This window comes from Mesoplodon densirostris, chromosome 16, assembly GCF_025265405.1.
Source record: "Mesoplodon densirostris isolate mMesDen1 chromosome 16, mMesDen1 primary haplotype, whole genome shotgun sequence".
Classification (NCBI taxonomy): domain Eukaryota; kingdom Metazoa; phylum Chordata; class Mammalia; order Artiodactyla; family Ziphiidae; genus Mesoplodon; species Mesoplodon densirostris.
This window is the reverse complement of record NC_082676.1, coordinates 22782931-22797622: the sequence shown is the minus strand read 5'-3', so window position 1 is coordinate 22797622 and position 14692 is coordinate 22782931. Positions and strand designations below refer to the sequence as shown.

General features: G+C 41.5%; 1 protein-coding gene across 4 annotated transcripts in view; it reads right to left on the bottom strand.

Moving 5' to 3' along the window:
- The window catches only part of RBL1 (RB transcriptional corepressor like 1), a 69670-nt gene extending 58250 nt beyond the window's left edge, over window positions 1-11420 (bottom strand). For 3 of the 4 annotated variants that reach the window (XM_060077881.1, XM_060077882.1, XM_060077883.1), the window contains exons 1-2: window positions 11175-11409; window positions 7802-7935 (exon numbers count right to left, since the gene is read on the bottom strand). In XM_060077881.1, the coding sequence (XP_059933864.1) occupies window positions 7802-7935; window positions 11175-11330 (290 nt within the window). In that variant the 5' untranslated portion in view covers window positions 11331-11409. Of the gene's footprint in view, window positions 1-7801; window positions 7936-11174 lie in introns of all 4 variants that reach the window. The other variant, XM_060077884.1, reaches the window with a different exon arrangement.
- Window positions 11421-14692: the final 3272 nt, after the last annotated feature.

Sequence of the window (14692 nt, the reverse complement as noted above, 5' to 3'; positions counted from 1 at the left end):
AAGCCCGTGCACACCTACTGAGCCTGCGCTGTGGAGCCTGCGAGCCACAACTACTGAAGCCCGCCTGCCTAGAGCCCGTGCTCTGCAACAAGAGAAGCCACCGCAATGAGAAGCCTGCCCACCACAACGAAGAGTAGCTCCTGCTCGCTGCAACTAGAGAAAGCCTGTGCACAGCAATGAAGACCCAACACAGCCAAAGGAAAAAAAAAAAAAAGTATATCATGATACCCTGTGTGTGAGAATTCTCCTTTTTGGTTTTCTTTTTTTAACGGGCCATATGCATAATTACAAAATTTAAAAGGTACTAAAGGACATATGATGTCTGCTACCACCGCCCTCCCAGTTTTTATCTGCTAAAGCAATCAACTTTGCCTTAGTGACTAATTACATTGTTACCAGTTACTTATTTATCCTTGCAGAGCTTTTTAAGGCATTTATAAACATATACCTACTTAAATTTTTTCCCACTCATATGATACCATACTACCTACAATATTCTGCACTTCATTTTTTTTCCTGTAATTTATTTTGTAGATATATATATATATATATATATTTTTTTTTTTTTTTTTTTTTTTTTTTTTTGCAGTACGCGGGCCTCTCACTGTTGTGGCCTCCCCCATAGTGGAGCACAGGCTCCGGACGCGCAGGCTCAGCGGCCATGGCTCACAGGCCCAGCCGCTCCATGGCATGTGGGATCTTCCCAGACCGGGGCACGAACCCGTGTCCCCTGCATCGGCAGGCGGACTCTCAACCACTGCGCCACCAGGGAATTTATGACAGTTCATGTAATACTCCTTCCATAATTTTAAGAACTGCATTTTATTCCACTACATGAATGTACCATAAATGTATTTAAACATTCCCTTTTATCCCTTAATCTTTTTATTTTGAAATAGCATCAAACTTACAAAAAAGTTGCGAGAATAGTATACAAAAACTCCTTTATTCACCAATAATTAACATTTTGTGTATTTGCTTTGTCATCCATCTTTCTCACTCTGTGTATATATGTGTATACAAGTGTTCCTTGATTTATCATGGGGTTACATCCCGACAAACCCACTGTAAGCTGAAAATATTATAAGCTGAAAATGCATTTAATATACCTAACCTACCGAACATCATAGCTTAGCCTAGCCCACCTTAAACGTGCTCAGAACACTTCCATTAGCCTATAATTGGGTAAAATCATCTAACACAAAGCCTATTTGATTAAAAAAAAAAGTGTTGTCTATCTCATGTAGTTTAATGAATACTCTATTGAAAGTAAAAAACAGAATGGTTGTATGGGTACAGAATGGTTGCAAGTGTATTGGTTGTTTACCCTCCTGACTGCATGGCTGACTGGGAGCTATGGCTCACTGCTGCTGCCCAGCATCATGAGACAGTAACACACCATCAAGTCACAACTCTTAAGTTGAATCATCATCTGTATATGTATCCACATGTGATGGTTAATTTTAGGTGTCAATTGGACTGAGCCACAGTGCCCAGATGGTTGGTCAAACATTATTCTGGATGTTTCTGTGAAGATGTTTTTTGGATGAGATTAAAATTTTTTACAAAAGTTATGTATGGGCTCATGGATTTCCACTGCCAATATGGACCAAAGCCAATCTGCCTACAGTCACTGCTGAGTGTCCAATCAGCCAGCAGCAGAGCAAGGTTCTTTAGGAGGCTGTATATGCTCTGAATTAGCAAACAATATAGTGCTGTTTCTTCCATAGCCAGGATTCACAGGTCCAGGAATCAAGAGGTGGGGGGAGAGTGGCACCACTCACTATTACCCCTATTGACCCACCAGCAAAATTTTTGCTTCCTGTCCCTGTCACATTATACTCTGTTGGCCTAGAGGTCTTAGTTCCAAAGAGAGTAATGCTTCCACCAAGAGATACAACAATAATCCATTGAACTAGAAGTTAAGACTGCCATCCAACCACTTTGGGCTCCTCATGCCTCTAAAGCAACAGGCAAAGAAGGGAGTCACTATGCTGGCTGGAGTCACTGATCCTGATGACCAAGGAGAAATTGGACTGCTACTCCAGAATGGAGGTAAAGAAGAATAGAATACAGGAATCCCTTAGCGTAGCTCTTACTATTACCATGCCCTGTGATTAAAGTCAATGGAAAACTACAACAACCCAACACGCAGGACTACTAATGGCCCAGACTCTTCAGGAATGGTTTTGGGTCACCTTACCAGGTAAAAAATCACGATCAGCTGAGGTGCTTGCTGAAGGCAAAGGAAATATGGACTGGGCAGTGGAAGAAGGTTATTAATACCAACTACAACCATGTGACCAGCTACGAAATGAGGACTCTAATTGTAATGAGTATTTCTTATTTTGCTACAAATATGTTTGTGTGTGTGTATTAAGTCTTTGTATTCCTTCCTCTCCTACCCACTTGTTACGTAACATAGCATGTACTGACTTTACACCACAGTATTGTTAACTTTACTTCCAAGTATTTAAGTTATAGGATATCAAGAAGAAGAGTAAACATACCCCAGGGATTTTGCATCCTCTTTTGGGGAAAGGGTTAGGGCATTTTTGGTTGTACAAAGTATACTTATCTCATGTTAGGCTAATGTATGATCTTGTTATGGCTTTTATTTGCAGATTAAGTATGGCATAAGGAGATGTGGATGGGTGCCCAGATATTCAGTCAAACATTATTCCAATGTTTCCATTAAGGTATTTTTTGGAATGAAATAAACATTTGGATTGGTGGATTCTGAGTAAAGCAGATTACTCTCCATAATGTAGGTGGGCCTCATCTAATCAGTTTGAAGGTCTTAACAGAAAAAGACTGACCTCCTCCCAAGTAAGAAGAAATTCTGCCAGCAGACCGCCTTTGGATTCAAACTGCAACTCTTTCCTGGGTTGCCAGCCTGCTGGGCTACCCCATATTTTAGACTCTCCAAGTCTCCACAACCATGTCAGCCAATTCCTTAAAATCCCTCTCCCTCTCCTCTTCCCAACCTGTGCAGGCGTGGGACATGCTATTTTGCGTGCGCGCTCTCTCTCTGTGTGTGTGTGTGTGTGTGTATATATATGTACACACACACACACATATTAGCACATTCTATTGGTTTTGTTCCTCTGGTGAACCCTAATATAACATACATATAATTTTTTTCTGAAGCATTTGAGAGTAAGGTGTAGATATCATGCCCCTTTACTCATAAATACTCTTCTATTTTCATAAAGAGAAAATGTATTTACTCAAAAATATAGTTTCTATTTCCTGAAAAAGAGGTCTTACATGATTAAGTGCAATTATCAAAATCAGAAAATTTTATATTGATAAAATACTATTAGTTCATATATAAAATTCACCAATTGTCTCAAGAATGTTCTTGATAGCAATCTTAAATTTCCCAATCTAGGATGTAATCTAGTAGCATGAACTGCATTTATGTGTTATTTCCTTTTAGTTTCCTTCAGTCTACATCAGTTCTTTAGACTGTCTCTTGTGACACCAACATTTTGGAAGAGGACAGGTCAGTTATTTTGTAGTATGTCCCTACATGCTTCCCTCATTATTAGATTTAGGCTATGTATTTTTGACAGAGTACTACATAAGTGATGTTATATCCTTCTCAGTGGGTCATAACCATTTGTCCCATCATTGATAATAACTCTGCACTTGATTTAGGTGGTATCTGCCAGGTTTTCCACTTTAAAGTTACCATTTTTCCCTTTGTAATTGATAAGTGACTTGTAGGGAGATACTCTACAATTATGCAAATATTTAGTTGGCATTCTAATATAAGGAAGAGATTTCCCTCCTCCCCTATTTATCATCAGTATAGATTTTATTCAGTGAGTTATAATCCATTACTGTCCCTATTCATTCTGATGCTCAAGTTATCCCAGGTATGGTTACAAATGGGAGCTTTTTCAAACTAGCTCCTATGCCCCCTGGACATGTCCCCAACATTTTTTTGAGCACTTCCTTACTTTCTGGCATAAGTTGTTTCAGGTTCGTCAGAAAAATAGGTCTGCCCCAGCTTCTGAATTAGCCATTTCTTTGAAGACATTATGCTAAGTATTCATTTGTTGTGTCCTTCCTTGGAGATATTATGCTGTTATTTGAAGACATTAGGCTAAGTGAAATAAGCCAGTCACAAAAAGACAAATACTGTATGATTCCACTTATGTGAGGTACTTAGAACAGTCAAATTCAGAGAGACAGAAAGCAGAATGGTGGTTGTCGAGGGCTAAGAGGAGGAAGAGGGAAGTTATTGTTTAACTGGTATGGAGTTTAAGTTTGGGAAGATGAAAAAGCTCTGGAGATGGATGGTGGTGAGGACTGAAAAACAACATGAATGTATTTAATGACACTTAACTGTACAATTAAAATTGGTTAAAATGGTAAATTTTATGTAATGCATATCTTATCACATACACATACACTTCCCCCCAACCCTGCCACCAAAAGCAAAGTATGGGGTAGGGATGGTAATATGGAACATACATTCCAATAGTGGCACACTACCTAATTTTAATGGCACTCAAAAGATTAAAAAAAAAATTACTCTGTAAAAATTAGTATCATCAATGTTCCAATTAAAATTATGAAAAATCATTTTTCATTCAGGTTCTATTATACTATGAAAATAATGAATGAATGAAAGTTGTCTTGATTTAAGTTACTGAAAAACTTGTAAAAAATATGGAAAAATTAGTTCTCAATACTTAAAACAATAAGATGTAGACAACTAACTGCTTTATTAAAATGAATTTAAAATTCAAATTATAAAATAAATACCATTTTTTAATACCCTTAATAGCAGAACAAATTTTTACATGAAACTTTCTTTTTAAGTTGGAAGTTGCTTTGGTTAAATTTTTTTTGTTTTGTAGACTGAAGCTAAATATAGATACAGTTCAAAAGGAGACATACTAATGTATATTTGTATATAGATATATATGTAATACAGCATGACTTGGGAGGCTTGCCACTTTCTTAGGTATATAACCTCTGGGAAGTAAGTTAAGCTCTTGGTGACTTGGTTTCCTCATCTTTAAAATGAGATTTATTTAATACAATTACTGTGAGGATTAAATGAATAAAGGTATGCAAACTATTAGCACATACTGTGTGTCACACAGGTAAATATTCAATAAAAATTTGCTAGTTTTACATGTGTATGTATAAATCTATACTTAAACAGTATTTTGCAGTATAATTTATTAACAATATTTGATGGATATTTTCCCATACCTATAAAGATCTACATAGTCATTTAAAATTACATTTAAAGTTGAAATTTTGAAAAAAATTACATTTAAAGTTGAAATTTTGAAAATAGCCCGAATTATTATAAATCAATGTAAATAATAATCCTCACTTGAAATTCTTTTTTATTTGTCTGAATGAACATATTGATGTTGGTCAACAGCTCTTTTAGCAATTAGGAATGTGACACTTAAAAAATTTTTTAAAAACCAATCCACATTTTAAAAAGTATCTTTTGGGCTTCCCTGGTGGCGCAGTGGTTGAGAGTTCACCTGCCGATGCAGGGGACACGGGTTCGTGCTCCGGTCCGGGAAGATACCACATGCCGCGGAGTGGCTGGGCCCGTGAGCCATGGCCGTTGAGCCTGCGCGTCCGGAGCCTGTGCTCCGCAACGGGAGAGGCCACAACAGTGAGAGGCCCACATACCTCAAAAAAAAAAAAAAAAAAAAAAAGTATCTTTTGACTCATCACTACACTTTTAGGAATTTATCTGAAATACACACTTACAATAATGTTAACTTGTCTGTAATCACAAGGGACTGGATATAATCTAAATGTTCATCAATAAGGGGGCTGGCTAAATATATAAAACATCCTTATAACTTAAAATATCCCACAGTCACTAAAAAAAAATTAATGAGGTAGAGCTATACATAGTGATATAGAAGGATTTCCAGAATATAAAGTAAGAAAAGCAACAGAAAAATACATACAGCAATGATCTCATTTATGCTTACAAATAAAACGCAAAAAACTGAAAAACAGATTTTTTCCTGCTTAACAATTTAATAACAGTAAATTGCTAATAGTGGTAAATTCTGGGGGATGGAAAAAGAAAGAGACATCTTTCTATTTTCAACCCTTCTGTATTATTTGAAAATTTTTAAACCTTTTTTCGTTTATTGTGGTAAAAGTATACACAATGTAAAATTTACCATTTTAACCATTTTTAAGTGTACAGGTCAGTGGCATTAACCATTACCACTGTCTACCTCCAGAACTCTTTTCATTATTTGAAATTTTTATCCTGAGCTTGTACTGTTCAGTTTCCGTAACAACTTATTATTACAAAGATTTAAAAATTTAATATGGTCAGTGATGAGAAACATCAATAGAAAAAGATCATATGACAATGGACAAGGTTTTGCTCAATTTAAAAAAATTACCTTAACTCCTTTTATCTTAGTTATATTTTCATTTTGTTTTTATCATGAATGACAAAAATTATATTTACTAAAGTTTTAAAAATTGTCTTGACTTAATTCTTTTTCCATTTATAGAAACCAAACTTGTTCTGAGGATTTTTTTTTTTTTTTTTAAATTTAGCATGAACTGAAACTTAACCCTCGCTGGGGCTTTACACTTTCTCCTCTGTCCTGGAAACCCAGGAAAGCAAATAGACAATGACCTCAAATAGTCATTATGAACATTAGCAACTATCCAAATCTGAATCACTCCATTTCTGTTGTTTGGTATTCAGGCAAATAGTTCCATACAGTTGATACCAGAGCAAGTAAAAGCTATAGCTAAGACCCACCAATTGCTTAGTATTTGCAAGGGAAAAAATATTAACCATACAGTAGAGAAACAAGAGAACATCGTTAGCAGATGATCAAAATTAACATCACCAATGAGAGGCAGAAGGATATCATGTGCCTCTAGATGTGATATACTGAGGACACAAAATCACTTATGTAGTTTTCCATCTAGGAATGTAAAACCTGCACCTAATCATAAGGAAATATGAAACAAATCCAAGACGAGGAACAATCTATTAAAAAGGGGGGCAGGGTGATTGTGAACTATACTTTTCAAAAATGTCAATGTCATAAAAGACAAAGGCTGTGGAAATGTTCTTGTTTAAAGGAGACTAAAAAGACATGGTAAGTGAATGCAATACCTGATCCTAGATTGGATTATTTTTTTTTTAGGATTGGATCTTGAAGGAAGAAAATGTTATCAAGAATGTTACTGGATTAACCAATAAAACTAGAATAGAGATGCTAGATTATATAAAATTACTGTATCAATGTTAACTTTGTTGAAGTTGATAACTGTACTGTAGTTATTTAAGGAAATACACACTGAAGTATTTAGGGGTAAAGGGCTACAATGGACACCACTTAAACTGAAATAGCTGAGGAAAAAAATACTGTTTAAGAGAAAAAGATCAAATGATAAAGCAAATGGAGTAAAATATCAATAAAAGGTGAGTCTAGGTCAAGGGTACATGGATGTTCTTTGCCGTTTTCTTATTTCTGCAACTTTTCTGAAAGCTTGAAATTATTCTCAAATTTAAAATATTAATGAAAAAGTTACAGAGGAAAAAGATTTAGAACCTCTAAATCTAAAGAGATTTAGAGGCCTCTGCTTGAAGTTAGAATTTAAGGAAGAAAGGCAGAGAAAGAATGTGAGAATTGGGAAAAGATACCTATATGGATAACAAACTTCGAATGGGATGAAGCTAAATGATTTAAAATAAAGAGAAATTAAATCCTAAAGTTAAATTTAGGACTTATAAAATAATGTTTGAAAAATCAAAGTGCTTTACCTTAATTTAGCTGAACGTAGTATTCTGGTAAGTGAAACACAATTTCCTTCCATGATACCCTTTCCAACTGTGGGAATAATGCTTTTGCGGCAAGCAACATATAATGAACATGCCAACCAGTGTATAACTTCTCCCTGGCAGGCAAAAGATAAAACAGCAAAATGGATATACTACATTAAAACGCTTGAATTTTAGAATCAAAAGAGATCTTAGAATTATCTGGTCTAATTTTCATCCTGTATTAACAGGCCAGAGAAATGAAGATATTTGCCCAAGGTCACAAAACTTAGTTGGTTGCAGTAATGGGTATAAAACTCCTTACTCTTAGTCCTGTGTAACATGCTAAATCCGTATTAATCTAAAGATAGATTTCTCACCTATACCCCAAATCTAACATTATTGAAGAGTTTTCAATTTCTCAGCATTAGCTTTCTCAATATTATTACACCAGTCATGGCCTTGATGATGCTGAAGTTCCTACCATTTTAGTTTTAGGTTTCTTTTTTAACCAGTTTGGCAGAGAAAGGAAAGAACAGAGTAGAAGATGGCAAGAGAATTACACATATAAAAATGAAGGGCTTCCCTGGTGGCGCAGTGGTTGAGAGTCTGCCTGCCGATGCAGGGGACGCGGGTTTGTGCCCCGGTCCGGGAAGATCCCACATGCCGTGCAGCGGCTGGGCCCGTGAGCCATGGCCGCTGAGCCTGCGCGTCCGGAGCCTGTGCTCCACAACGGGAGAGGCCACAGCAGTGAGAGGCCCGCGTACCACAAAAAAAAAAAGAATACCCATCACAACACAAAGGAGACTGTCAGTTTTGTGAGGTAAAAATTTGGGGAATTATTTACCCTAATCTTTAAAATAGTAAGTATGGCTCTCTATCTTAGCAGACACTTCAATTGACAATGCTACAAAAAAGTTGACTTTTGGGAATTCAACACTTAATTCTCTGCTTTAGGCTTGAGATATCCAAGCTAGATTCACTTTATGACTTCACTGATGAGCTTTACAAAAAATTAAGAACTAGACTCAAATCTCATAGCACAACACAATACTGTTGTCCAGATCCTCTTTAAGATCAGACTCTAAAAGAATAAAATGATTGATAAAGGTTTCTTGCAATAATCCAAAAGGGGTGGGTAGAGATGGGCAGCCACCAATAAAGCTAAGACCTAGTGTTCCTACCCTAAAGTACTATAGTGAAAAGTCTCATTTGCTCAAGGCATTAAAGGAGGCAGGTAAGCTTAAGGTTGAATACTTTTAGAAGCCTTGATTAACGAATTGTTTGGGTATAGCATCCAAGTACTCTACAGCTTTTGGATACAGGCTACTAGGTGAAAACACTATTAAGACAGAGAAAATTTAAGAACCAAAATTACTGCTTTGATTTTTTTCCTTAAAAAAAAAAGCACCTAATAGTATTTAATTTAGTTCCTTTACGCTAGGCCTTAGAAATACAAAAACAGTTTCTAACATCAGGGTACTCCAAGTGTAGAGCTAAGAGGAACAGATATTATACTATTATCTATAATTGGTGAGATATATGTTTTAAAAAGAATTGAAGAGAAAGTGTTATGGGAGAATATAGTGTAGTTACTGATTTTGACTGGGGGTCAGGGAAGGGCTCACAGACGGAGACAAAAGTGGTAAGTGGTGAAAAATCACCAGAATGTACGGGGGAAGTGGGGTGGGTAAGCAGGAGCTAGTCAGGTAGACTAGAGGGGATAGGGGCTGGGCAGAGGGGTTCTTAGGAAGCAGCAGATATATGAAAATGCCCTCCACCAAAAACAAAGCATAAAAGAAGAGGAAAATAAAACACTCTAGATAGAATATACACTCACAAAATCTTAATTCACACAGCTGTGAATTCGGTCAAAAATTTAAGATATCCTGATCAACTCGGCCTAACTGGAGATTCAGCTCTTCAACCTGCACTGCAGTCGGGAGTGAGGGAAAAGTTTCCAGGCAGAGGGACTGGCATGGAGAAAGCACACAAGTAGGAACAAGCTTGGCATATTCAAGAATGTGAAAGATGTGCCCAGTTTAATACTTTGACCTCCGTCTGCACTCAGCAGTGCTATTCAGTGACAGACCAAATGAGGACTCGATGTCAGAAATGCTTTCTCAGACTTTTAAAAAGTTTGTTTCCAATCTAGAGACCATAATTTATAATCTCCCTTAGCTTCTTATTCTTTCCTCAGCTTTCCAGTCGTGTCACCCAGAGATGCACATCACTGTCCTTCATCCAGTCTATCCAGTCCTACCCTGGAGACATACAAGAGTCTCTCTTCTTCTCCCTCATACACACACACGCACATTCAACTCCAAATTTCCAACTCTATGCCTTAAAGCCCACCGATTAATTATTTCACCAGGTGGTGAGTCAGCAGAGCAGTCTGGGTGAGTCCAGCCCTCTTGGATCACAAAAACCTTTGACCATAAGGCTACTGGAGTAATTGCAAATACATTCCCTCACAATTCTACCTCTATACTGGGCTTATGCTTGTCTGGGTTCCTAGGACAATTAGCAGAACGACCCTGGGCAAGACAATCCTCTGGGCCTTGATAATATTGCCTGGAAAGCAGGTTTAATACTCGCTGCCGTGCCATGTTCACAGGGCTGTTGTGAGGACTTAATGCAAGAACGGTTGGGGAAAATCTAATGATAGCCTACATTTATTTTGTTTAGAGACAGACACTGTGCTTAGCATCAAGATAATCTAATTATCCCCATCTGAGAGAGGAGGAAGCTGTGGCCGAGAGATAAGCATTGTGTGCACACTGGCTCTGATCAAACTGCTGTACGGTGGCAATACTGCCAAAAGAGCAACCCACACCTCGAGGCGGAAGGGTGGAGAGATTATGGCTCAGACTCCTTACTCCGGCTCCACCTCTAACGGTGCGACCTTGCGCTTAACCTCTTCGGGGCTCAGCTTCCCCATCTGTGTAACGGGGATCACAACATGTTCGAAGAGGTGTGGCGGCGAGAACCAAGTAAGATGACATATTTAAAGAGCTGGGTAGTGGCGTCTGGGCACACAATTCACGTAAGCTTCTGCCATTAGAGTAACTGTTTGTTTAAGCAGATTTAAGGGCAGTACCATGACGTTTGTGGCACTGGTCTGAAGACTAGGGGACCCCTGAGTGGCGTGTGACCTTGGACAAGCCACTCCTTTTCCGGACTTCGGTTTCCCGCCTCAAAATAAATGGAGACATTTATCTACACTCGCCCTTCCAGCTTCGCACTCCTCGGCGCGGGGCTGGGCAGAGACCCTTCCCGGTGGGGAAACTCCCACCGCCCCATAGGGTGGGGTAGGGGCGGGGCGGGGGTGGGGCCTGCCGAGCTCGGTCTCGCCGCCCCACCTGCTGCCGCTTACCTCTAGGCTGTAGTTGCCCCGGATGGCGGTGAAGTCGTCCAGGGCTTCGGCCGCGCTCCCCTCATCCAGGTTCAGCTCCTGGCACAGGGCCTGCAGCGCCTCCCCGGCCGCGGCGACCACCGCCGCCCCCTCAGAGTGGGGATCGTCCTCGTCCATACCCTCAGGCCTGGCGGGCGGCGCAGTCACAGGCCCCCCAGCTTCTTTCTCCCTCCTGGGCGCGCTACCCACAACCACCCGCGCCAAAAGCGCGCGAAAATCGGGAGCCGCAGCACGACGTCTCTTCGGTGGTCTGCATCCGCGTTTCTCCTCAAAAAGGTCCGTTTCTCCTCCAGGGCTCCCAGCCGTCACTCTCCGGAAATGTGATAAGAAGACGGACTTCGGGGCCTAGAAAACCTGGACTTGGCCCTTGGAGGACAGCGGTGGACACAGCCGGCAGGGCAAATTGGGAGCGGAGGGATCGGCGGTCCGCGCGCAGGATCTGCTGGGAGTTGTAGTCCTTACCTGCCTTGGAGCCGGCTGCGCCTCCCTTTCTTGGTGGCTCTTTGGTTTGGGCCCCGCTGGGCTGCCAGTTGCGAGGCGGCCCCGTTCATCTTAGGGAGAAGCCTCTTCTGCCCGGCCAAGCCACGGGCCTTGTTTGTCACTGCCCCGGGACGCCAAACATAGTCTGATCGAGAATTGCCCCTTGAGTTTGGAGATGGAGGAGGGACCTGAAAAAAGTGGTCTCTCGACAGCGAGGGCGGGGGAGGGCCTCGTCGGCCTCTCCTCAGCGTCTCCAGCGCCTAGTGAGTGGTCTTTTGAATGACTGAAGGGTTGGTGAGGCAAAGTTTATTGGGGGACACCTGTCCATCTCTTCTTGATCGCTAAACGAGGCTTGACCTGGGCTGAAAGAAATGCAGTAGGGGGCCACTTTCTCAGCTTCCTGGGAACTGGGACCCTGGAACCCTGTAAAGACTGTTATTCCAGACTTAGGAATGGCCTGAGCATAAGCCTGAAGGCATGGAGCTGGTCTCGAGGCTTACCCTTCCGCTTCACCAAAAACACCTTCTCCGAGAAGAGCCAGAGTGATCATTTGAAAAGGTAAATCAGAGCACGTCAGTACTTCACACAAGATCCTTCAGTAGATTCCTTTTGCCCTTAAAATAATATCCAGACTTCTTGACCTGGCCTATAAGGCCCCATGTGATCTGGCCTCACCAGGGCATTGTCCCCCTCCTCAGGTAGATAATAAGATCCAACCTCACTGCTTTGTTCTGGAACCTTGGAAATGCCAAGCTGCCAAACTAGTTCTTGCCTCAGAGCCTTTTTCCCGTGCTGCTCAAACAGCCCCACATACTCTATGCCAGATCTTTGCTTGTCTGGCTCCTCCTCATCCTTCAAGTTCAGCTAAAAGTCATCTTGTCAGGCCACCCCTGAGCACTGTATTTAAAATAGCTGACCCTGGGTCTTCCCTGGTGGCGCAGTGGTTGAGAGTCCACCTGCCGATGCAGGGGACACGGGTTCGTGCCCCGGTCTGGGAGGATCCCATATGCCGCGGAGCGGCTGGGCCCGTGAGCCATGGCCGCTGAGCCTGCGTGTCCGGAGCCTGTGCTCCGCAACGGGAGAGGCCACAACAGTGAGAGGCCCGCGTACCACAAAAAAAATAATAATAAAATAAAATAAAATAGCTGACCCGCATCATCCCCCCCATCCACCCCATTTCATTGTCTTCATAGCATCTTATCATTATCTGAAATTATCCTATTTGTTTATTCGCTGGCTCTTCCTACTAAAATGTGAGTTGCATGAGAGCAGGGGCCTTCCTTTCATGTTCAGTGTATTCCAGAGTTTATAGATGAGTGACCAACTCGTAGTTGATACTCAGTACTTAGCATGGTGCGTTTGAAAAACTACAAAGAAAACCTTTGTTGCTTGGATGAGGGAAGGAGTCACCAGAGATGAAAATGGAAGACAGGTCAAGTTAGGTTGCAAAGGACCTCATAAAGGTAAAAGCGTGCACATTATCAGTGGGGATTTTAATGAAAGGAGGTGAATGATCAGTATGTGTTTTGGACAGGTTCCTCTGGCTGCAGTGTCACACGTGGATTGCGTGGGGTAGAGAGTAGAGGTATGAAGATGGTGGGAGGTTGGCCCAGCGTAGAAAGGAGCCAGTCTGCAGAGACAACTTTGTCCTAGAACTGAAGGGGGCACTACTGAAGAGGAGGCGTCTCCAATAACAGGTTTCCATCTGGCCCAAGAGGGTGAAAGGTGATACTGTGAACTAGAATGGGAGTGCAACCAGAGGGATAAGATCAGTTCTGGAACTGTTGTGTATGCGATGCTTGCAGGCAGTTTAAAAGGAGGCTGTTGGATCCTGGAACGTAGCCCCTCTCTCCTGGGCAATTTCCCAGTCTTCTACATTCTCCACATGTGGGGAGGGGTGGGACTTGGGAACCAGTGGCAAGCTGGGTCTCAAATGAGTAAAAACTCAAACTCCCCCTAAAAACTCAGACGCAAACTGAACTGCCCATGTGGTACTTCCAACTGCTTTCTTCTAGCTGACTTCAGGGCCATCTCATTATTATTTTCTGAAAGGGATGTCGGCACAGAGTGTCCGTACAGAGACTTACCTCCCATGAGATTTTACTTAGAGGTTATGGGCCGTTAAGGGGAGGTCTCTCTCCAGTGCCAAGGGTTCTGTAACAGGGCTTATCATTCCTCCTCCTAACTTCCTTTCCTGTCAACAAAGAAATGTCAGGATTAGTGGAGGTGAAATGGATGAAGGTCTTCCTGTACTGGCTCATTTGTTTTCTAATTAACCTACTGTGCTTCTTTAAGAGAGAGCTCCAGGAGTGGAGACAGCCTAGACATGAAGATGTGGGAATTTTCAGGCAGTACCTGAAGTTAAGGGAGCAGGTTCATATCACTCAAGGAACGTGTTGGCATGAGAAGAGACTCAGGGGTAGAACCTTTAGGAACACCAACATTTCCGGGATGGGGCTTCCCGGGTGGCGCAGTGGTTGAGAGTCCGCCTGCCGATGCAGGGGACACGGGTTCGTGCCCCGGTCCGGGAAGATCCCACATGCTGCGGAGCGGCTGGGCACGTGAGCCATGGCCGCTGAGCCTGCGTGTCCGGAGCCTGCGCTCCGCAACGGGAGAGGCCACAGCAGTGAGAGGCCCACGTACCGCAAAAACAAAAAAAAACAAAAAAAAACCATTTCAGGGATGGGCAAAATTTTAGGAGTGAATGAAAAAAAAAAAAAAAAAACTGTCCAGAGAGGTATAAAAACAAGGAGCAATGTTTCAGAGGCCAGGAAAGAAGCAGTCCATAGAGTACTACCAACACTACAGAGAATTCAAATAGGATGAGGAATTCAAAGAAGACCTCATGTATTACCTTTCATATGTTTTCAGTGACCTTTGCCAGAGACAGCTGCCTTTAGCACAGTGGGAGTGGAAGCCAGATTACTGTGCTTGAGGGGCTAATGGGAGGAAGGTCAGAAAGTTGAAGTAGGAAGTAAAAACTTCCCTTTAAGTAGTCT